The sequence below is a fragment of the Pongo pygmaeus genome, chromosome 2 (assembly GCF_028885625.2).
Source record: "Pongo pygmaeus isolate AG05252 chromosome 2, NHGRI_mPonPyg2-v2.0_pri, whole genome shotgun sequence".
NCBI lineage: Eukaryota > Metazoa > Chordata > Mammalia > Primates > Hominidae > Pongo > Pongo pygmaeus.
The window spans coordinates 164,546,996-164,571,963 of record NC_085930.1 but is presented as its reverse complement, the minus strand read 5'-3'; the positions used below and the strand labels follow the sequence as shown (position 1 = coordinate 164,571,963).

General features: G+C 40.0%; 2 protein-coding genes across 6 annotated transcripts in view; both read left to right on the top strand.

Moving 5' to 3' along the window:
* PLCH1 (phospholipase C eta 1) overlaps positions 1-24,968 on the top strand; it is a 266,633-nt gene that overhangs the window by 99,858 nt on the left and 141,807 nt on the right. The window lies entirely within an intron of this gene.
* LOC129032594 (histone H2A.Z-like) lies at positions 6,413-9,641 on the top strand. Its single transcript, XM_054480057.2, has 2 exons — positions 6,413-6,604; positions 8,597-9,641. The coding sequence occupies exon 2, from the start codon at positions 8,878-8,880 to the stop codon at positions 9,262-9,264; it is 387 nt and encodes a 128-aa protein (XP_054336032.1). The 5' UTR covers positions 6,413-6,604; positions 8,597-8,877; the 3' UTR covers positions 9,265-9,641.

Here is a 24,968-nt window from a genome sequence, read left to right as displayed (position 1 = left end):
GGAGAATAGCAACTAATCTGGGTAGGGGAATGCGAGGTAAAGGAATTGAGTGCATGTGTGAGACTGTGGAACCAACACTGGGTAAAGGGGCCATAAGGAAGGCATTTGGACAGTTCAAATAAAGCCAATGATTTGGACCTCCCAATAAGGTGAAGTAATTGGGACACCAGAGGAAGGGAACAAAACAAAACAAAACAAAAACTAGGTGGTCAAGCCAGGTGTAGTAGCCAATGCATGTAATCCCAGCCACGGGAGGCCAAGGCTGGAAAATTGCTTAAGGCCAGGAGTTTGAGACCAGCCTGGGCAACACAGTGAGATTGCATCATATATATCTATATCTATATCTATATCTATATCTATATCTATATCTATATCTATATCTATATCTATGTCTATATCTATATCTATGTATCTTCCAGCAATGTATGTAAATTACCCACCCACCCAGGTGGCAGTAGTCTTATAGTCTAGTGGAAATCTGGAAGTGAAGATTTTGGGAATTATGCAATTAGTGGCATTGTATAATTAGAGGTCTAGGGTGGGATGGACTATTAAACTGGGAGGCTGAGGTAGGTGGAGGACAGATTATTGCAAGTGAAGTGGTCCAGGAATAAAACTGCCAAAGTGTGGTGTATCAGCCAATTTCAAGTTCATGTTGCTAGGGATGATGGCAGAATAGAAGTGGGGCTTGGTGCAGAAATCGTCAGCAGATGAGGGTGAGTGCCTGAGAGGGTGGGTTGTGACTCCTTTGAGGCGAGGTAGCAGGTGTCAGAGCCAATGGCTTGTGCTTTGTTCGTAGGTGTGCGGAGGAATCAGTGGTCTGAAAGCAGCAGTGAAGAGAACAAGTAAATGAGATGAGACATTTAAAACTCTTCCTGCATGTAATAAGCATTCTATAAATGGTAGATGAAACCTAGTACTAAGTGTTTGATGAATAATGATCTTGAAAATGTAGTGCTATGTTCAAAGTGGGCTCATAAAATGCGAATGTGCTCAACAAGGTCCCACACACGCCCACAAAACAAAACAGAAAGCTCTTCCTTTGCTAACCTGAACGGGGATTCTGACCTATTGTGACTAGATGTCAGATTGAGTCAGATTTGTCCTACTGACTCTAGAGAACTCTGGTGGATAATAATCTTAGTCTGGCTGTCTATGTGATGCTGGCTTCTTCGTGTCCGTTAGATAAATGATACTGTGCAAATACAGTGCAAGCTACAAAATGATCAGATCTAGGAATTTAACATGGTGCTTAAAAAAATGTGAACAGCTGTTTGAGGGGTCCAGTAGCATGAGTGATTAAAGTTAACGGGCTTCCCACTGTCAAAACTCTCCAGGAATACTTGGAAAAATGAGAGGTAGTGTTAGGTGTAAAGTCAAATAAATGCTAAAATCTTTGCCGAGGGCTTTGCTGTGTCCTCTTGCTCATTTCGGATGATTCGAACAGTGTATTTGCCAAGAAAGTCAAATTAATAAGCTTGTTCTGCATAGCTAACGGCATGGGTCCAAAGGCTCTGAGGCATAACTTACATAGTTTTACAGATTCCTGGATGGAAGAAAGCCTAGGAAGTTAGGACTTGAAAAATGGAAGCTGATTGATATTTAGGTTTTCTTTTAGTTTATCCTAGGTAAGAATTTATTGTCTCTGAGGACTGATTTTAGAAATAGTGCTTCAGAGAAAATAATTGGAACATCTAATTTGCCTATCAATAAAATTGAAGGAAGGAATTAGGGATCCCCTATATTAATGTTTCATGAGAGATTAGGTGGTAAGTAACTTCATATTGAAACAGAAAGCTATCTGGAAACAAAGTAAATAAGAGTACAGCATGTTTACATTGCAGTTCATTTGCTCAGGAACATTAAGCTCCAGAGTTTTATTTTTTCGTAATAAAACATTCTTACTAGTTTTAAAAAATTGTAATATTAATCTATGCCTATCCTTGGGAAAATTTAATACTATAGAAGTATGTGAAATAAAATATAAAAGTTCTCTTTTGAGTCATACTCCTCCACGCCACCCCCCTCCAACCCCCCAACTTGCTATTCCCCTCTGTAGATATTACAATTGACTGACAGTTTGGTGTATTTCTTTCCTAACTTATATCTGCCTTACTCTTTTAAACAACTGCATAGTTTTTAATATAATACCATGACTGTACCATGATTTAAGTAATTAGTTCTGATGGACATTTAAGTTTTTTGCTCTACAAATAATGCTATAACAGGCATTCATTTACATATGCCTTTGAATCCTTGTGCAGTGTGTAAACTTCAAGAGCTGAAGTTGCAGACTTTCAGAGTAAGAACATTTGAAATTTTGATAGATGGTGCTACATTTTTCCCCCTAGTCTATGAGAAAGCCTGTTTACTCTAGCCAACACTGGGTAATGTCAGCCTTTTAAATCCAGCCAACAGTTGAATATTATTGTTTAAATCTGCAGTTTTTTTTTTGTTTTTTTTTTTTTTTGAGACTGAGTCTCGCTCTGTCGCCCAGGCTGGAGTACAATGGTGTGATCTTGATTCACTGCAACCTCCGCCTTCCGGATTCAAGCGATTCTCCTGCCTGACCCTCCCTAGTAGCTGGGACTGCAGGCACCTGCCACCATGCATGGCTAATTTTTATATTTTTAGTAGAGATGGGGTTTTGCCATGTTGGCCAGGCTAGTCTCGAACTCCTGACCTCAGGTAATCCACCCGCCTCGGCCTCCCATAAATCTGCATTTCTTTAAACACTAGCATTGTTGAGCATCTTTTCATGTTTATTGGTAATTTCTTCTTCTACACATAGTCTATATCCTGTAATCATTTTAATGCTGATTTATCTTTTTCTTGATTCATAACGGCTCATTGAATATGAGGTAGGTATAATGTGTGTCACATATGTTATGCATGTATTCAACTACTTTCTTTTAATTTCCTACTTCATTCATGGTATGTTTTGTCATTTTCTCTGTGGTTTAAAGGTGACTTAAGGCTTATTCCAATTCAGTGACTTGAGGCTAATTCTAGACTCCCAAGTAACATTTTCTTTGAGAGGCCTCTGGCCCCCTGGTCATAGCGATTCCCACTAGATCCGCCAGTAATGATGTCTCCTGGCATGTTCTCAGGGGTAATACAAGTTGCTGGTGCTTGTTTATGACACTATTAGATTATTGTATCATATACAGATAATGCATTTTAGTAGCAAGGGCATGGATTTGGATTTGGAAGTTCTTCGTTTGGGTATTTTCCTGTGTGTACTAATTGTGTCATTGCTGGAAATTTTACTTCTGAAACAAGGATTATACCTGTCACATCTCATAGGACTGTTGTGACAGTCACATGATATAATGAGAGTAAAATAGCATAAGCTATAAAGCTGTACACATTTTTATTAGTTTCATGACTGTTTTATTTGGGGGGTTGGGGGGGCTCTTTGTGGAAGACCACTGGAAGTTGCAGAAGTGTGACCCTCTCCTCCCTCACGCCTCCCTGTGCCTGTAGCACTCACTCCCCGAGCCTTGTTAATTCTACTTCTTTTTTTTTTGAGAAGGAGTCTCACTCTGTCGCCCAGGCTGGAGTGCAGTGGCGCTATATCGGCTCACTGCAAGCTCTGCCTCCCGGGTTCATGCCATTCTCCTGCCTCAGCCTCCCCAGCAGCTGGGACTGCAGGTGCTCGTCACCACGCCTGGCTAATTTTTTGTATTTTTAGTAGAGATGGAGTTTCACAGTGTTAACCAGGATGGTCTCAATCTTCTGACCTCATGATCCGCCCACCTCGGCCTCCCAAAGTGCTGGGATTACAGGCATGAGCCACCGCGCCCGGCCATTAATTCTACTTCTTAATGAGCTTTGAATGGTTCTCTTTTTCCCAATTCCCACTACCATCATCACAGTCCAAATCAGAGTCAGATTAAAGATGGGTCAGCTGCCTGTACCAGGGTGCTGTGTGATATGGGGGAGGGGGAACTGAAATGACTAGACATATAAGATGGAGAAGTGAGACCCCTCCCTTGCAATGGCAGGGCTGCTCTGAGGTGTAGCATAGGTTGTGCATGGTGCTACTTGGGGTGTGCACACCCTGCCTGAAGGGTACATGCCTATCAGATGGTCCCTAGACCTCCTTCTAAGGGAACAAGGTCTGCTGAGTAGCATGGTTTGTTTTGTTGATCAGGTTATTATTTTAGGGCCAAAACAGAATTATATAGGACAGTGGAGGAGAGTCTGGAGTTGATGCCCAAGGGCTTCCTTGCCTCACTTTCCTCTAGCAGCTTCAGGCATGTCTAAATCAATGTTGAGGAGATATTTAATGGTTACTGGTTGAGCAGGGCCCAAATTATGAGCCTACATATCTCAGTACTGCCCTGGTCTCAGTCACCCCTTTTGTGCCTGGGTTTCTCGAATTGCCCTCTGAGCCCCCCTCTTGCCCTCCAGACTGTCCCCCAAGCCACAGCCAGGCTAACCTTTAGAAAAGGCCAGCCTCATCAGGTTACCTCCTTGCTTAAAAGCCTTCAGTGGATTTTTGTTGCTCTCAGGATGGAAACCAAGATCGCTAACATGGCCTACGAGGCCTATGTCATTGGCCCTGCCTCCCCTCCCTGGGCATTGTCACAGCATTCTGGCAATGCTGGTCCTGCCTTGTGGCCGGCTCTGCCCCTGCTTTTCCCTGGCTGATGGTTGCTCAGCCTCAGAGCTCAGATTATCAGCCACCTCCAGTGAGAAGCCTTCTCTGACAGCCAAGCCTGTGCCAGGTCCTCTGTCATTTGCTTTCTCTTTATATCCTGCTGTGCCTTTCCATGGTACTCAGGGCAAAAATTATGAAATGCTTTGTTGTCTAATTTGTTGTTTCATGTCCATCACCCCTGCTTAATGAAGACAGGCATTCTGTCTGTCACACTCATTTTTGTATTCTTAGTACCTAGAAATACTTCTCATACACAGTAGATGCTCACCATTTATTTGCTGAAAGACAGAACATATGAATAACTGTGGCACGTAGGGAAATTTAAATGTGACCAGGCCTTTCTCCTTGCTGGAAGTTGCATGTTCACCAGGGAAGTAGGCCTTTGTAAAGGGGAAGAGTCTTTTTTCCAGGGAGGATGTCAAGACCAGAAGCTCGTAAACATAGTGAGGCTATAAATGGTCCCAGCTGTCCCTAAAACTGCCCTTTTAGGACTTCTTTTCCTTCCCAAGGCCCTAACATCTTGTGGTGATGGTTCTTCTGCCTGTTTTTATTTGTTTCTTTGTCTTCAACCTGATTTGATGAATGTAAGAGGATTGAAGCTGGACATCAGGAAATCTCCAATACTACTGCTGTTGTTCCCTGGGGACTGTGAAGAATTTAAATTCCTGAGCTCTGACCTTGTTGGCATAGTCTGGCTACCCCTAGAGCTGGGGGATTTTAAGATGACTATATTACAGTTACATTATGCTTTTCTCCCCTGTTTGATCCAAGAGTTAAATTTTCAAGTCTTCTGAGTTTTCAATGGGAAAACTTGTACAAATTCAGTTTTATTGCCTTTGGATAAATACAGCAGGTTAAAACACAAATTGCTTCTTTCAGGACCTCTACCAGAATTCCTCTGCTGCATATAGTGGGGGCAGTAAATACCAGGGAAAGGGAAGAAAGCAGGTAAAGTGCACAGGATTTAAGAATCTAGCTGTGCATTAGGATCAGAAATTCTTAGGGAGTGCTGCATGGATATTCTATTGATGCTTACAGCTACTTGAGTGAATAAAAGGAATGATATTTACTTTGTCTTACCATTGTATAATCATTTCTTTTAGTTTCAGAAGTTTTAAAAAAATTAATTTTATTAAAGACTTTTGAAAAAGTCTTGTTAAGTTTTAGAGTGAGGGTGAAGGACAGAATTAAGTATTTTCCAGTCATCAGTTAAAACCTTTTTCATATCAAAAGTCATCTGGGCATTGCTTTGCTAGGGGTCTTCATATGTATTTTTTCCTAATGCTCTTTGTGGATCTTTTTTTCTCTCTGATCTAACTTGGCTGCTTTGTTGATCTGCAAAGAAAATGCAATTTCCTGTTCATTGTGTCTTTTGGTGTAACAGATTCTGCAAGTTTAGGAGAAAGACATTGAGGAAATGTGTCTTCTGCTTGATAGTGCTGTCCCCAGAAACATTCTGATTAAATTACTATTGAATGAGGCAGTCAAGCGTCTTTCATCCTGGGAATATTAAGTGTGTGTAGGGAGTTCTTTAAAACGTTAAGAGGACAAATGCTTGTTTTTATGGTAGAAGACCACATTCACTTTCCTTATTGACTCTCAGGTTAAGAATACATGCATTTTTTATTAGCTATGCTTTTGTATCCTCAGCTTACTGAATAGGAAAAGCAAGTGGGTTGGCCCTGCATGATACAACATTGATACAAAATTGTTTCACTCTCTGAGAAGACAGTTGGAAATCAAAAAGGAAGGTGGTGGTTAATTTTGTGCAGCTGCAACAAGTCTAGGTTCTCTATCAGTATTTGTTCTGCTGATGCATTCTATTTGTTAGATAGGAGTCACGAAGGCTATCTGTGTCCATGGGGTGGGGAATTGGACTTCATCTCCCAGTGAAAGGAGTGTCCAAGAATTTGTGAATATATTTTAAAACAACCACAGGTATGTATTGTAATGTTCCTTGTGCTTCATTGCTTTATTTAACTATTTTATCCAAACCCAGCATGATATGTTTACGGGTTTATCTTTTCAGAGTATAGAGAGTGTGAGCTTGGGGCAGGAGGCAGGTTGTGTGGGAAATAAGCTGACTCGTTAGGGAGGAGGGCCAAGGAGGGCTTCGTAGACCAGGCAAAGGAGTTTTTGTTCTCTGCTTTAGGACTGTGTTTTCCAAATGGTGGTGACTTTACCCTCTAAGTCATTTGGAGAAGTATCAGGATAAAAAGGTTATTCCTAGAAGGCCAGTTTTACTCAAGGACCTTAGGGAACTCTCATTATGGAGTTGAATGTGTGATTTCACATACTTTTTAAAGACAAAACAAGAGTCTGCAAAGGATTTGAGTGTGGGAATGAGGAGGCTGGAGTTGCACATTATGGTCGGCAGTGCTGAGAATGGGTGGGGTGAGACAGAACTGTGACACTAGCTGGTCGCTATTCAGGATGTCATTTCAGAAGTTATAGTGACAACTAAGGTGAGTGCTGAAGGACTAAACAGTGAGGACAGAGGGGGCGATGTTCAGGAAGGAGAAGGGGAGGCTTGGGCCAGTGGGTGGTTGGTGATGTCACCCAGGCATGAGCCTGAAGCCAAGAGGGTTTCATATGTAGGTGGGTGTATAACCATTTCTTTTTATTTTTTTGTATCCTAATGCTTTCACATCTGGGGCCTTGTTGACCCTGGAGGAACTGCCCCTCTCAGGGTTAGCTGATTTCTAGAGATCATAAACAGCTCTCCAGAAACACACCTTTCACATGCAAACCAACCAATCTATAGTCTATACCCTCACCATGTCCTTTATCAGTCTCTCAAACATGGGCCACCATCCACCTGCCTAATCACTCCAGGGCCAGATACCAGACATCTAAGTATAGCACCTTTCCCCCCAGATCCTGCTAAAATTATTCAAACTAGTCAATCCCAAGTCTGCTTAACCTGCCTCACTCGTTCTTTGCTTTGGAAAACAATGAAAACATTTGCCTGCATTTTGCCCTTATCCCATTCCCTTTACCTCCCGACTGGCCTTGGTGGTTCTCTGTGTGGCCACCTGCTCTCCATATTGTCTTGCCATCCCTCCTGTTTCTAGGGAACTGTGAGTTTAAAAAACTTCTCCCAGCACTTTGGGAGGCTGAGGCAGGAGGACTGGAGTTCAAGCCTGGGCAACATAGTGCGACCTGGTCACTACTGGAAAAAAAAAATAGCTGGGCATGGTGGCATGTGCCTGTAGTCCTAGCTACTTGGGAGGCTGAGGTGGAAGAATCAGTCGCTTGAGCCTGGGAGGTCGAGGCTGCAGTAAGCTGTGATTGTGCCACTGCGTTCTAGCCTAGGTGACAGAGCAAGACCCTGTCCCAAACAAAAACCAAAAAGCAACAACAAATAACTCCTTCCTTCATGACTAGTGATTTCTGTGACTATGTGTCTTATACTAGGAGTAAAACAAATCCCAGGTACCTATAAAAAGGTGAGGCTATGCCAGGATCAGTGGTGCACGCCTGTATTCCCAGCTACTTAGGAGGCTAAGGCAGGAGGATTGATTGAGACTGGGAGTTTGAGACTGTAGTGTGCCATGATTGTGCCTGTGAATAGCCACAGCGCTGTAGCCTGGGCAACATAGTAAAACTCCATTTCTTTAAAAAACAAAAAAGATGAAGGTCATGGAGAATTTGGTTTTAGACATATTGAGTTCAGAGTATCTTGGGGGTACTGGGATATTTGGCTGGAGATATCTAGGGGCAATTGGACATCAGGATTTTGGGCTTTGGGGAAATACCTCAATATTCCCTCTCCATTCTGTCTCGTAGGATTGTGTGAGTTGAGATCATGTATGAGAAGGGGCTTTGAAAATTAGGAAGTACCATGTAAATGATGAAGTAGCTATATCTCACCAAGAATAAGTAAAATAGAAATTTTGCTGTAACCCCTTCATGCCAATCTTTATTCAGACAGAAACACTTACAGGAATTCTACTGGCTGAATGTCACTGCCGCCACAGTGGCTCAGATTTGACTTTTAAAAAAGGAGCCTATTCTTATCAACAGAAGAGGAGAATATCAGGAAGTTAATATTTTTCACTTGTTCAGATTCAGAGACAGTAATTGTAAGTATAAACATGACAGCATAGGCAGTTTGAATCGCGGTGCGACGGAGTAGGTGGTGGGATCTCACCGTGGGTCCGATTAGCCTTTTCTCTGCCTTGCTTGCTTGAGCTTCAGCGGAATTCGAAATGGCTGGCGGTAAGGCTGGAAAGGACTCCGGAAAGGCCAAGACAAAGGCGGTTTCCCGCTCGCAGAGAGCCGGCTTGCAGTTCCCAGTGGGCCGTATTCATCGACACCTGAAATCTAGGACGACCAGTCATGGACGTGTGGGCGCGACTGCCGCTGTGTACAGCGCAGCCATCCTGGAGTACCTCACCGCAGAGGTACTTGAACTGGCAGGAAATGCATCAAAAGACTTAAAGGTAAAGCGTATTACCCCTCGTCACTTGCAACTTGCTATTCGTGGAGATGAAGAATTGGATTCTCTCATCAAGGCTACAATTGCTGGTGGTGGTGTCATTCCACACATCCAGAAATCTCTGATTGGGAAGAAAGGACAACAGAAGACTGTCTAAAGGATGCCTGGATTCCTTATTATCTCAGGACTCTAAATACTCTAACAGCTATCCAGTGTTGGTGATTCCAGTGGACTGTATCTCTGTGAAAAACACAATTTTGCCTTTTTGTAATTCTATTTGAGCAAGTTGGAAGTTTAATTAGCTTTCCAACCAACCAAATTTCTGCATTCGAGTCTTAACCATATTTAAGTGTTACTGTGGCTTCAAAGAAGCTATTGATTCTGAAGTAGTGGGTTTTGATTGAGTTGACTGTTTTTAAAAAACTGTTTGGATTTTAATTGTGATGCAGAAGTTATAGTAACAAACATTTGGTTTTGTACAGACATTATTTCCACTCTGGTGGATAAGCTCAATAAAGGTCATATCCCAAACTAGTTGTGTATTAAATTTGAAAAAACAAAACAAACAAAAAAAAACATGACAGCATAAAATCAGTATCTGAATTTCCTTTCTTGGACATTCTTATCCTTCTCCTTCAAAAAATTGTTTCTTTAACTGTATGCTTTTTGGAATTAGTACTTTTATTTTTATTTTATTTATTTTATTTTATTTTTCAGGTGGAGTCTCGTTCTGTTGCCTAGGCTGGAGTGCAGTGAAGCGACCTCAGCTCTCTGCAACTTCTGCCTCCCAGGTTCAAGTGATTCTCCTGCCTTAGCCTCCTGAGTAGTTGGGACTACAGGCACCTGCCACTATGCCCGGCTAATTTTTGTATTTTTAGTAGGGGGTTTCACCATGTAGGCCAGGTTGGTCTTGAACTCCTGACCTCAAGTGATCTGCCTGTCTTGGCCTCCCTAAGTTCTGGGATTACAGGCATGAATCACCACACCCGGCCTCTGGAATCAGTACTTTTAAACTTCTTATACTCCAATAATTTCTCAAATTGGAGATTAAATAGCTCTGAGCTCCAGAGACTACAAATAAAAAGAGGTTGGAGCTGTGGTTCTGGGGTGTTGGAGAATGTAACCCCACCCTTCATATTCCTTCCTTTTTGCCATGTAATGGTTTTTCCCTTTCTGCACTATAAGGTACTGCCTCTGTATGTATCCCTGTCTGTTAATATTATTGGCTCTCTTCATTCCAGTGACTGTTTTTTCCAGTGTGTGATCCAGCCATAGAAATTAATTCAGGATGTGACCTCAAGTTGCTTTTCTTTTCTGGGCCTGCATTTCACCATATCATAACAATCAGGGACTGGGCAGGATCTTTGGAGTAGAACATGCCACTGGTTGGATGGGATTGACTAAGAAAGAAAGAAGAGAAGAAAAATTACTCAATGAAGTAGACTGAAGCACTTGGTTGCCACTCATTCTTTATTCTCCAATCATATGTTTATTTGTTTATTTATTCAGCAAATATTTACTGAACATGTGCCAGGTACTGTTGGATACATTGGGAAATACAATGATGGGCAACACCAGACATGATCCCTGTTCTCATGGAGCATACATGCTGAGGCATCACACTGGCAGGTCCAGTGAAATGGAAATGCAGAATATAACTAATGGAATGATTTTGAACAGTTAAAGATGAATTTCAGGGGAACTATGTTACGATATCAAGGCACTCTGAAAAGTTAATGCCAATGCCAGCAGACACACAGACAATTTTATTACCTACTTCTGACAACAAATTACCCTAAAATTAATAACTGGTTGTTATCACTTATAGTTTCTGTGAGTCAGGAATTCAGAATGCTTGGGTTAGGTGGTTCTGTCTCAGGGTATGTCATGAGTATATAGTCAGATCAGCTGAGACTGCACCATTTGCTTACTCTCAAGTTGATGCTGGCAGGAGGCTTCAGTTCTTCTTCACGTGAATGTCTCCACAGGGCTGCTTGAGTGTCCACACAACATGGTGACTGGCTAACCCCAGAGCGTAGTGATCTAAGTAACCAAGTTGGGGCCAGGTTTGGTGGCTCATGTCTGTAATCCCAGCACTTTGGAAGGCCGAGGTGGGTGGACCACTTGAGGTCAAGAGTTCGAGAACAGCCTGGCCAAAGTGGTGAAACCCCGCCTCTACTCAAAATAAAAAAATTAGTTGGGCATGGTGGCAGGTGCCTGTAATCCCAGCTACTCAAGAGGCTGAGGCAGGAGAATTGCTTGAACTCGGGAGGCGGAGGTTGCAGTGAGCCAAGATCATGCCACTACACTCCAGCCTGGTGACAGAGTGAGACTCCATTTCCAAAAAACAAATAAACAAAAAACCAACCAAAAAACAAGTTGGAAGCTGCAAGGCCCATTATGACCTAGCTTTGGAAGTCCTGCTGTGACTTTTGTCATACTCCATTGGTTACATAGACTAATTCAATGTAGGAGGACACTACCCAAAGGCATGGATATCAGGAAGCAAGGCTTTCTCAATTGTCTGGCCAGATGGACTCTCTTGGAGGTTGGCTACCACAGGCGTTGTGTCAAGATTAAGTTCAAGTATATGTGACAGAAACTCCAGATAACAGTGCCCTAAACAAGATAAGCACTCATTTTCCTACATGTAATAATCCTGGGGTAGGCAGTCCAAAACTAGCATGGTAGCTCTGTGCCCTTCCAGGTTTTGGGTTGCATTTATCATTCTGGGCTACCATCATTAGGACTTTGATAATTATTAAGCTGTGTAACATAAGGCAGAAGGATGTGTGGCTTAAGGGAAGGACTAGTTTTCTTTTTCGAGGAAGTCTTGTGATGATGAGATGGTTGCTTCAGTTCCAGCCGTCAAATCTACATTTGGATAACAGGAAGGGGCAAGGGCAAAGGATCACCTTTTAACTGAATCAGCCCCCTTTTGAAATAGCTGTCACAGAAACCCACTTATGAACTTGTGCTTATTTCACGTTAACCAAAGTTGAGTCACATGACTCATGCAAAGGATGTGGGGAATGTTTTTAAGCTGGGCACACGTGCTCCATGTTTTCTAGGTGTAAGGAGCAGTGTGTATCCCAGGTAAAAATAAAACCTCATGTTCTTTTGCTTCTCATGTAGAGCGATTGTGGACTACTAAGCCTACCTTTCTTATCAATAACACACAACACCTGCAAATGTCAGTTTCTGATTGAATGCCCATTATCTATATTTACGTATATTTTTAAATTTTTTCACTCTTCTCTATTTTGTTTCAGGAAATACAGTTATTTCTCATTTAAAGTGTGTGATTTATTTATTTATTTATTTTTATTTTTATTTTTTTGAGACAGAGTCTCACTCTGTTGCCCAGGCTGGAGTGTAGTGGCGTGATCTCGGCTCACTGCAAGCTCCACCTCTCGGATTCACGCCATTCTCCACCTCCCGGGTTCATGCCATTCTCCCTTCCCAGTAGCTGGGACTGCAGGTGCCCACCACCACGCCCGGCTAATTTTGTTTTTGTATTTTTAGTAGAGGTGGGGTTTCACCTTGTTAGCCAGGATGGTCTTGATCTCCTGACCCTATGATCCGCCCGCCTCAGTCTCCCAAAGTGCTTGGATTACAGGCGTGAGCCACCATGCCCGGCCAATTTATTTTTTTAATTAATTAATTTTATTTTTTATTTTTAAAAAATTTCTTTTTTGGTTGGGCACGGTGGCTCACGCCTGTAATCCCAGCACTTTGGGAGGCCAAGGCAGGAGGGTCTCTTGAGGTCAGGAGTTCGAGACCAGCCTGGCCAACATGACGAAACCTCCTCTCTACTAAAAATACAAAAATTACCCAGGCGTGGTAGTGCATGCCTGTAATCCCAGCTACTAGGGAGGCTGAGGCAGGAGAATTGCTTGAACCCGGGGATGGAGGTTGCAGTGAGCTGAGATCATGCCACTGCACTCTGGGATGACAGAGTGAGACTGTCTCAAAATAAATAAATAAATGAATAAATAAAGCATTTTTTAAAAAGTTATTTTTTATTTCAATAGGTTTTTGGGGGAACAGATGCTGATTGGTTACGTGAATAAGTTCTTTGATGGTGATTTCTGAGATTTTGGTGCACCTGTCACCCAAGCATTGTACACTGTACCAATGTGTAGTCTTTTATCCCTCACCCTCCTCCCACCTTTCCCGAGTCCCCAAAGTCCATTGTATTATTCTTATGCCTTTGCGTCCTCATAGCTTAGCTCCCACTTATGGGTGAGAACAAATGATGTTTGGTTTTTCCACTCTTGAGTTACTTCACTTAGAATAACAGTCTCCAGTTTTATCCAGGTTGCCGTGAATGCCATTGTTTCATTCCTTTTTATGGCATGCCCATTATTTCTAGGAAGACATACAATAACATAAAACTAGAATGAATATTTCCCTGATGAGATGATTTCTAGGATCTCATGAGACCTATTTTTTTAGGAGAATAAAGAGAGCATTAGATCAGTGATTCTCAAACCATAATCCCATAAAATGAACTTCTGTGAGCTAAAGTAATGTTAGATAGTTAAACTTTGATTAATGGAGATTCCCTGAATCTCCACAACACAAATTGTATAAAAACTGATGTTAGGAGATAGATACTGTCATGCATTTTTCTTAAACTTTTGCTATCTGTTTCCACTTGAATATAGACAGTTGACAAAGGAAGCCAACACTATTATTATGGAAAACTCAAATAGCAGATCATACTTGTCTGATTGCTGTTAATATTTTGCCCAGTTGTCTGCCATGTAATTGTCACTGGCATGTATGGTAGCATTAAATATGTAAGTATTCCTGGAGGAGCCTGGGTTGTATCTCACCCAGGAGATTGCTGGGTGCTGCTGTTGCTCTGCCTCCTAATGCATTGATAGTTTGTCCTGACTTCTGTGGGTTCTTGTGATCCTTAATTGGGAAATGCACTTGACCTCTGTGTCATTTGACTTTCTGTTGAATGTCATTTGACATAGAAAGCCTGAGGATGCCATTTATTTTTACATTTGTCTCTTTTAAAATTGGCTCCCAGGAGAGAGTTTAGAGACTAATACAAGAACGATGTATTATTCAGGGTCCTCCAGAGAAACAGAACGAATTGGAGATATACAGCCATTTCTTTACAATAAATTTCTTACACACATATACACACGCAGTCATACTCTACATAACAATGTTTCAGTCAGTGATGGACTGCATATATGACAGTGGTCCCATAAGATTTTAATAGATCTGAAAAATTCCAATGGCCTAATATTTACTCTACTTCTTATTGTTATTTTAGACTATACTTCTTCTATTTATTAAAAAACAAACGAACTGGTAACTGTAAAACAGCCTCAGGCAGATCCTTCAGCAGGTATTCAGAAGAAGGCATTGTTATCACAGGGGTTGACAGCTCCATTCATGTTACTGCCCTGGAAGACCTTCCAGCAGGACAAGATGTGGAGGTGGAAAACAGTGATATTGATGATCCTGACACTGTGTAGGCCTAGGATAATATGTGTGTTTATGTCTTAGTTTTTAACAAAAGTGTTTAAAAAATTTTTTAATGGAAACAAGCTTATAGGACAAAGATGTAAAGATATCTTGGAGCAAAAATATAAAATATTTTTGAGCAGCTGTACAATGTATGTTTTAAACTGTTATTACAAAAGTTGAATTAAAAAATTTAAAATTTATGAAGTAAAAAGTTACATTAAACTAAAGTTAATTTAGTGAAGAAAGAAAAGTATTTCTAAATACGTTTAGTGTAGCCGAGCGTGATCGCTCACGCCTGTAATCCCAGCACTTTGGGAGGCTGAGGTGGGCGGATCACAAGGTCAGGAGTTCGAGACCAGCCTGACCAACATGGTGAAACCCTGTCTTTACTAAAAATACAAAAATTAGCCAGTTGTGGTTGTGCATGCCTGTAATCCCAGCTACTCAGGAGGCTGAGGCAGGAGAATTGCTTGAACCCTGAAGGCAGAGGTTGCAGTGAGCCAAAATTGCGCCTTTGCACTCCACCCTAGATGACAGAGTGAGACTCTATCTCAAAAAAAAAAAAAAAATGTTTAGTATAGCCTAAATATACAATGTTTATAAAGTCCATCATAGTGTACAGTAATGTTCCAAGCCTTCACATTCACTCATCACTCACTCACTGACTCACCCAGAGAAACTTCCAGTCCTGCAAGCAGCATTCATGCATGTGCCCCATACATTTTTTACACATTTTTTATCTTTTTTTACATATTTAAAGATATGTAAAACTTTAAGACACATTTTTTTTATCTTTTTTACTGCATTTTTAATGTACCTTTTGTATATTTAGGTATACAAATACCATTGTGTTACAGTTGTCTATAGTATTTAGTTCAGTAACATGCTGTACTGGTTTGTATACATATAGCCTAGGTGTGGAGCAGGCTATACCATCTAGGTTTGTGTACATACACTCTATGATGTTCACACAAGGATGAAATCACATAACACTACATTCCTCAGGATATATCCTTGTTGTTAAGTGATGTATGACTGTGTGTGTGCATATGTGTGTATATGTATAATCTGTATATATACATATGAGATAAAAATGAGATTTATATATAGCCAGTCCTCTGTGTCCATGGGTTCCACATCCATGAATTCAACCAACTGTGGATTGAAAATATTTTAAACAATTGCATATGTATTATACATATACAGTTTTTTTTTCTTGTCATCATTCCCTAAACAGTACAGTACAACAACTATTTACATTAGGTTTACAAGTGACCTTGAGATAATTTAAAATATATGGGAGGCTGGTACATAGGTTATATGTAAATACTATATCATTTTATATCAGGGCCTTGAGAATCCCTAAAGATTATCCTCAGGAGGTCCTGGAAACAATCATCCATGGATACTGTGGGACGACTGTGTGTATGTATGTGTGTGTGTGTGTATATATATATAAATATATATATAAATATATATATAAATATATATAAAAATATATATATAAATATATATATAAATATATATAAAAATATATATATAAATATATATATAAATATATATATAAATATATATATAAATATATATATAAATATATATATATAAATATAAATATATATATAAATATATATATAAATATATCTATATAAATATATCTATATATATATATCTATAATGAGATTTAAAGAATTGGCTCACACAATTATGGAGGCTGAAAAGTCCCATCCTCTGCCATCTGCAAGCTGGAGCCCCAGGAAAGCTGGTGGTAAATTCCAGTCCAAGCCCGAAGGCCGGAAAACCAGGCATATCAATGGTGTAAATCCCAGTCCAAGGGCGGGAGAATGCCGATGTTTCAGCTCAAGCATTTAGGCAGAGAGAGCTAGTTCAACCTTCCTCTGCCTTTTTGTTCTATTTGGGCCCTCCACAGATTGGATGATGCCCATACACATTGGAGAGCGCAATCTGCTTTACTCTATCTACCAATTCATATGCTAACCTCCTTTGGAACTACCCTCACAGACACACCCACAACTTATGTTTAATCAGATATCTTGGCATCCTGTGGCCCAGTCAAGTTGACCCATAAAATTAACAATCACAAGTGGAGCCCCTTAAACTTCTTTCAATGAAGGTGATGGTGGAGACAATGTGGGCGAATCTGCAATTTATCCGGAGTGGTTTTTGCTTTCTACTTTCATTATACTAAAGAATGTAGTGATTTTTAATTTAAAGAAACATCTAGGCCTTGGGAAGTAGTTCAGAATGTGGATGCTGAAATCTTACTCCACCACTTATATAGGCTGTGTGACTGTGGGGAAGTTATTTAGCTTATTTATGCCTTGGTAGCTTCTGTTGTAAAATAGGGATAATAATAGCACATACCTCATAGGGTTGTTTAGATTATTAAATGACTCCAAGCATGCAAGGCACTGTGAATACTGCATTGTGAGTACCCATTAAATGCTAGGCAGATTTAGCTATTCTTTTTTTATTATTATATTAATGCATTCACTATTCTTACAACTGGGAAAAATTACTCTTGATCCATTTTTTAGTATGCCAACCTTCTGCAGCTGGTGAGTCTTAGCATTAGTGGTCTTATTTACGTTTTTGACTGATTAAACAGGATTAATTTCTTTTTTTTTCTTTTTATTATTATTATTATTATTATTATACTTTAGGCTCTATGGTACATGTGCGCAACGTGCAGGTAAGTTACATATGTATACATGTGCCATGCTGGTGCGCTGCACCCACCAACTCGTCATCTAGCATTAGGTATATCTCCCAATGCTATCCCTCCCCCCTCCCCCCACCCCACAACAGTCCCCGAAGTGTGATGTTCCCCTTCCTGTGTCCATGTGTTCTCATTGTTCAATTCCCACCTATGAGTGAGAATATGTGGTGTTTGGTTTTTTGTTCTTGCGATAGTTTACTGAGAATGATGATTTCCAATTTCATCCATGTCCCTACAAAGGACGTGAACTCATCATTTTTTATGGCTGCATAGTATTCCATGGTGTATATGTGCCACATTTTCTTAATCCAGTCTATCATTAAACAGGATTAATTTCTGACTAGTGTTTAATAACTTCTCTGCCAGGACCTTTGGGTTTTTTTTGAGGTTTTAGTATAAGTTTTCAATTGACAGGATCCAGGTGCCCTAAACTTGAGATTTTAAAAAGCTAAAAAAAAAATTAAATTTTTTTATTTGTTTGGATACATAACAGTTGAACATATTTATGGGGTACATGTGATATTTTGATACAGGCATACAATATGTAATGATCAAATCAGGGTACTTGGATATTCGTCACCTTAAACATTTGTCATTCTTTGTATTAGGAACATTCCAATTCTACTCATTTTCAAATGATTTCTTCTTGCTTGTTAACGTCCTTTTCTTTTAGATTGAAGAACTCCCTTTAATATTTCTTGTATGACAGGTCTGGTGTTGATAAAATTCCTCAGCTTTTGCTAATCTTGAGTTTTGATGAGGACCTCTCTCCTATCCCCCAAATTTTGACCACAAAGTAGATCAAACACAGTTAAGGAATATTTGGGCTTATCATACAGAGAGAAATATGAGGTAGTATAACACTTATGACCATTTAAGTCTAAGAAAAAAATCTATAAAGACAGGTTATAGGAAAACTTGAATTATCAAGATTTTTAATTTAAAAAAATGGTGAATACTAGGACCAGTGAAACAATCTTAAAAGGAGTTTGTTTTTGTGACTTTTTTTTTTAACGTTGAAAGTCAGTTTTAAACATGTATTCCAGGTGACACGGAGGCTATAGGGCTCAAGTAATTGTAGAAAGCTAAATTCTTTCTTATTGCAGAGCCATGATAGTCTCCATTTCAGTACATAATTTGCACTCTACTTCTTTTTAGCTAGCTTAATATTCATTTATAATCAGAAGTGTAGCGAGTCCCAAACCTTAAAGGATTTAGAAAGATTTTGTGAAATTAGCAAAATATCTGCTACCACAAATGTTATGTTATGAATTTGTTTGTTGAAATTTACTTTGACAGGCTTAGGAAAGGATCTACAACATTAAGGAAGAAATGTTGGATACCATGCTAATGGAGTAGTGGACTGATATTCTCCCTGGGCAATTCTGAAATATGGCACTATTAAATATTGGAAACTCTCTGATGACTTAACTTCTAGTCCTAATATATATTATATAATCATGGATGTTTTGGGCCAATAATCTAATAATTAACTGATGCTGGGTGACAAAGAATGAGTTTTCATGTAATGGTTAGAGATGTTACATAAAATATGCCCTTTTGAAGAGAAATAGCCTATGTGTTTAAATTATGCTAGTAGGCAGCATTACACATGAGCAGCAGATACTTCCCTGGGACAACAGACTGTTAAATAAATGACCACAAAAGCCTCCTAATTGCAATCTTCCTCCATTCTAACCCATTCTCTACTTTCAGCCAGGGTGCTGATTGTAAAGATGAGTATCCCATCGTGGGTCACTCTGCTTAAAACCTTCAGTGGCTCACAGAGCCCTCAAAGGAAGTCTAAACAATTATTACATTCACTCACTCTCATTTTAGTTTTTCTTCCACCCTGCCATTTTATCACCCAGACATCTTGGATATTGAGTCATCTCAAGGAACTCAAGGATGACCAGGCTTCACAAGAGGTGAACTAGGAGCACAGGCAGGCCTTCCTGCCCAGCTCTGATCTCCATGGCTCTCCCTGCCATCTGCCTCATTCTCTTTCTCTGTGGACTTTCTCTGCTTTGGCATGCTTGGAAATGGCCACCCTGTAGCTCCCTTGTTTAGATGTCTTTCCCGCAAGTGATCAGCAGAGATAGAGGTTTGTATAAGTCCGTTCTCACATTGCTATAAAGGAGTACCTGAGACTGGGTAATTTATAAAGACTCACAGTTCTGCAGGCTGTACAGAAAGCATGGCTGAGGAGGCCTCAGAAAACTTACAATCACGACAGAAGGCAAAGAAGAAGGAGGCATGTCTTACATGGCTGGAGCAGGAGGAAGAAAGAGAAGTGGGAGGAACCACACATTTTTAAACAACCAGATCTCGTGAGAACCCTCTCACTATCCTGAGAACAGCAAGGGGGGATATCTGCCCCCATGACTCAGTCACCTCCCACCAGGTCCCTCCTCCAACACTAGGGATGACAACTTGACATGAGATTTAGTCAGGGACACAACTGCAAACCATATCAAGGTTCTACTTCCAGTTCCCGGGAAAGTGAATCTGAAGGGCTAGAGTAAGATAGGCTCTCCTGAGCCTGGGAGATGGCCACAGGCATAGTACCGGCTGTGAAAGCAGACTGCCAGAAGAAAACACAGTCAACCTTTTGTTGCTCCCCTTAGCCCCCTCCTTCCCCTTTCATTTTCCAATGACTATAACATCAGATGTCTTCATATAGGCTTGGAGTTTGGTCTTTGGTACCAAGGACTGTGATTGCCATATACGTTGCTTATTTATTTATTTTTTGAGACAGGGTTTTGCTCTGTAGCCCAGCCTGGAATGCAGTTACATGAACGTGGCTCACTGCAGCCTTAACCTCCTGGGCTCAAGTGATCTTCCTGCCTAAGCTTCCTCTGTAGCTGGGACCATAGCCTTGCACCACCACTCCAGGCTAAGTATTTTTTATTTTTTGTGGAGACAAGATTTCACCATTTTGCCCAGGCTGGTCTTGAACTCCTGGGCTCAAGTGATCTTCCTGCGTTGGCCTCCCAAAGTGCTGGCATTACAGGTGTGAGCACCACCCCTGGCCCCTGGTTTATTTATGGGAAGCTTAAGGCAGCCAAGAACCTATCTTTCCAACAAGGTGGTATATCTTGTCAATTTTTTTCATTTACTCATTTGTTTAACCAATATTTACTAGTTATCTACATTGTTTAAGGTGCTGTAATATAGAGATGCATGGAATATAATATAATTTTATATAGTATAAAGTCCAATTTACTTTTGGGGGGAAACTGTTATATATTTAAGCTGCATTTGCTTGCTTGTCCAGGGTTATAATCCTTTATTCATTAATATTTTCCTCCAGATCTTGTTCCAATATTATGGCAGGCAGTCAAACCCTTTAATCATTTGCCTGTAAAGATGCCTCTGATTTATTCAGAAGATTTACTCATTCTAGTTAGGAGTAACTAGGAGAATAGACATGTTGGAAAAATAGAAATCTAACAGCAATGTTGCATGACATTATGAGTTTGACATTAATTAAATAACAAGAGAGTTTGTATTATCTGGGAAGCTGGAGGCTTTAAGATTATAAACATGGCAGCTAGCCCAAATCATTTCTAGAGTTGGAAGTAGCTTGAAGTTCAAGACTTCACAAATAAACATTCACATGCAAAGAGAAAAATCAGAAAAATCATAGCCTAAATCCAAAATGAAGTCACAGCTGGCTGCTTTGGAAAAAAGAAGGATGAGCTTTGTTGGCAAAGTCAGCTCTTCTGCATGTTTAAAGTCTATGTAGCAGTGTCTAAAAGAAAGCAAACCAAATTTTGATTCTCTCTTATAGCAGGCTTAAATTTAGCTCTTTGTGGAAACTGGTGGGGAACATGTACATGGTTGAAGGTATATGGTGTTATGTTTTTAAAGTTCAATGATGATAACTGTTGAAGGGGTTATATCACTAGAGCATTTATTGGGGTGATAGTGGGTAGCAGGATAGTGGGAGACCCCTACAAAGAGACCATTAGGTAAACCAATTTGTTGAATATTTGAAATCATATTCTCTTGTAGTGAGGAAGAAAGCATACTTGAACTTGCATTCTTACAATTGAACACTTAAAAACATCATTTGGAAAGCTGTGCCATGATAACCATTGTGAAATAAATAAGGGGAAGAAAGCATAACCCACCAACAAATGCCATCAGTAGATGTGCCAAAGCTGAGTGATGTTTATCATCAAGCTTTGATTTGACGATAAACATGTGCAGATCGTGTGCAAACTGTCCTCTTAACTGTTGAACTCCTTGCTTCCTTTGTGCACTGGCTAGTGCACCCAGGGATGTCAGGTGACTTTTTCATAAGAAGATGGTAGGTTAATTCCATAAAAGCGCAATTCAAGAGCCCACTTTGAATACATTTTGCGGTGGAATGTTGTCTTTGCAGTTGGTGATTTGAAAGGTTACTTTAAATCCACTGAATAAACATACTAAAGTAGGTGAGAGGTTCTTTCTTGGGTTTTGGAAAAGTGTTATTGATGTATGATAATTGTGGCTAAGGTCATTTCCTAATCTTCAATATTAACTACAAGTTTGTCCTGTCCTCTATAGAGAAGTATAAGAATTAATTTGCTGTCTGAGGAAATAAAAATGATAAGGGACTACTCACAAAACGCATTTTCCATTGCAAAAGGGCAAAAATGCTAATTGAATGTAGGGAATATTTTCCCACTTCGAAGGAAAAATAATATGAACTTTGAATCGATTCCTTATCTACAGATATGGATCCTTATCTACATGGCATTTTATTTTGCTCATCCTTAGGACTTGTCTCATCTTTTATTAGAACAGGACCTACCATGTTTTTCTAACAATGCTGGCCTGGCCAAAGTCATATAGAACTTTTGAATTCCTTTTTACTTGATGTTGTGCCCAGGGGCTGGCCAAAGTTAAGGGTTTAGCCTCTTCTGGCACTGAGTAGTCCGCAGGGAAATGGACCTCTGACTGAGGGCTCATTAATTTATCCTAGTCAGTTTTATTTTTTAATATAATTTCTGCATCCAGGTATAGTTTACAATGTTCAGACTGTATCTTTAGCTGTCAAAGGTTTACAGTCCAATCAGTTTGGGGGGAAAAGCTGCTGAGCTTTAAGCTGTTCTAAAAGTATATAATTTACACAAAAATTAGAGAAGTTGGATAGGGTGATCTATCTCTAGTGAATGACTGTTTTGTTGTTGTTCCAATTTCCAGTCCATTACAGACTGATAATTTTGTGGACTACAATAAAAATCAATTACTAAAAGTAAAAAACCGAGACATAAAAAATATAAGCTCCAAAGTGTTATTAGATTTAACAGATATAAAATTAGACTATCAAATTGTTATATAAGTTTTCCAATTTTTTTCAATATATCTACACTTATGTGAGATAAGCATACTTATCTCATGTTGTACTCATCACAAATAGTTTGCAGACTGGCATGGGATCATGCTGAGACACAAAATCTAATTTTTTTTTTGAGATGGAGTTTCACTCTTGTTGCCCAAGCTGGGGTGCAATGGCGTGATCTCGGCTCACTGCAACCTCCACTCCTGGGTTCAAGCGATTCTCCTGCCTCAGCCTCCTGAGTAGCTGGGATTACAGGTGTGAGCCACCACACCCAGCTATTTTTTTGTATTTTTAGTAGAAACGGGGTTTCTCCATGTTAGCCAGCTGGTCTTGAACTCCTGACCTCAGGTAATCCACCCGCCTCAGCCTCCCAAAGTGCTGGGATTACAGGCGAGAGCCATCACGCCTGGCCTACAAAATCTAACTACTTAGTTGTAGTAGCAAAAGTTAAATAGCACCTAGAAGCTTCCATTTAAAAAATTTCCCAAAATGATATCTTGATTTAAATTTGCTATATTTACTTTTTTCCCTAACAGCAACAATAAAAACAACAACAACAGCAACAACAACAAAACATTCACTACATTTTCCCTTTTTTTTAAACAGCACCTCAACAGGTTAATCCTATTCCAGGGAAGTCTAGGTTATCTGCCTAGTCCTGGGTGAATCTTGATCACATTGGTTATTCCAGTTTCCTGCTGAATGATTGGAGTAGGTAGGAACAAGTGACACAATGCTGGCCAATGAGATGTGAGGGAAGTTGGGAAAGTTGGGGCACTTTTGAAAAAGTTTTCTTTCCTCTTAAAAAAGATACGATGAAATGATTTGAGGATATGATGCCTGGAGCTGCTACAGCCATCTGTCCACCTATGAGTTTATGATGATTAGAGTAGAAAGATGGAAGAAACTTGGATTTTCAATGAATTATTGAATTGCTAAATAAACTAATTTTACTGCCTTCCAAATTTCTTATATGGGATTTAAAAAATTCTTTATCTTCTAAGCAATTTGTCATTCTCTTATTTGCAGCCAAAAGCATCTAAACAGTAATTTGCAATCATTCAAAGCATATATGATATTTTAATAAGGAGTTCAATTTTTAAGGAAAATCAGTAATTAATTAGATGTTTAAGAATCAATTTCCCATGCAATGCTTTACTGCAAGGCATGGCTTTTCATCAGGTGGCAGCTCTTAGGCTTGCAAGCAAAAAGACTACTAGAAGGAATGAACTGATCTCTGTAGGATTTGCTCAGTGAGCCAAATGTTTAAGAAGAAGCATATGTCACAAAAATAAGGTGTACTGCAGCTGTAAAGACTGCCTTTGTTTTGAGATATGGGATATTTCTAACCTTCAGCAGGGGTAGGTTGAATCGAGTCTGAATCTTGTTTTGAGTGTTGAGGCAAGTGCACAATGTGCATAGTCCTCTCAGAGCAGGCTGTAGGTTATGGATCATCAGTAACCATTGGAGGCTGTGACTGAGGGGTTGCACAGTCTTTTTTAATTCCTCAGTGCTCTGCTTTCAGCCTTGAAAGTTTACTGAAATGCCCAGATGGAGGAAGATGCAAGCTGCAGGGCTTGAGAAGTACCTATGAGTATAAAAAGAACTATGACTAGGCATTTTGGGTGCTGGAGTTTGTGACAAGTAGATGGAAAGGAAAAAGAGATGGGGGCTAAATGAGGTCATATGAGTGAGTGTAGCTGGCAATAGAGCTGAGAGATTTTAGTTTTTTTTTTTTTTAATTAAGAAATGAATGACACGTTGAGTCTGCCATTATTATGTGTTAGAGATTGTCCTCAGCACTTTTCTTACATTAATTCATTGAATCCTCACCACAGTCCCATCAAACAGACAACATTATCATGCCCAGTTACAGATGAAAGAAGTGAGTCCAGTCCAGGGAAGTTAACTATCTTTTCCAAGACCCACAGCCTTCATAATTCACGCTCTTACCCATGAACCACTCTTGCCATATGGAACATTTCAACTGTATAGACAAGTCAAAGAATAGTATAGGAATCACCCGGGTATCCAGTCCTTCACTCTGTCATTTAAAGAAATACAACTTTAAAAACATAGCTGGTCCCTGAACACCTTTCTCTGCCCCCAGTTCTCCCTTTCTTTCTATGATCTTTCTGGCATGAAGCCTGGTTTGGCTTTTGGTAGAGGGGCTGGGTTTACTTTCTCATGCCTCCTGGGCCCTGCTTACTTAAACAGCAGTTCTGAGAGAAGCAGTTTTCTCCAGCCTCTGGACCCCAGAGCCAGGCTTCAGCCAGTCGTTCTAGATAGTGAGAGAACC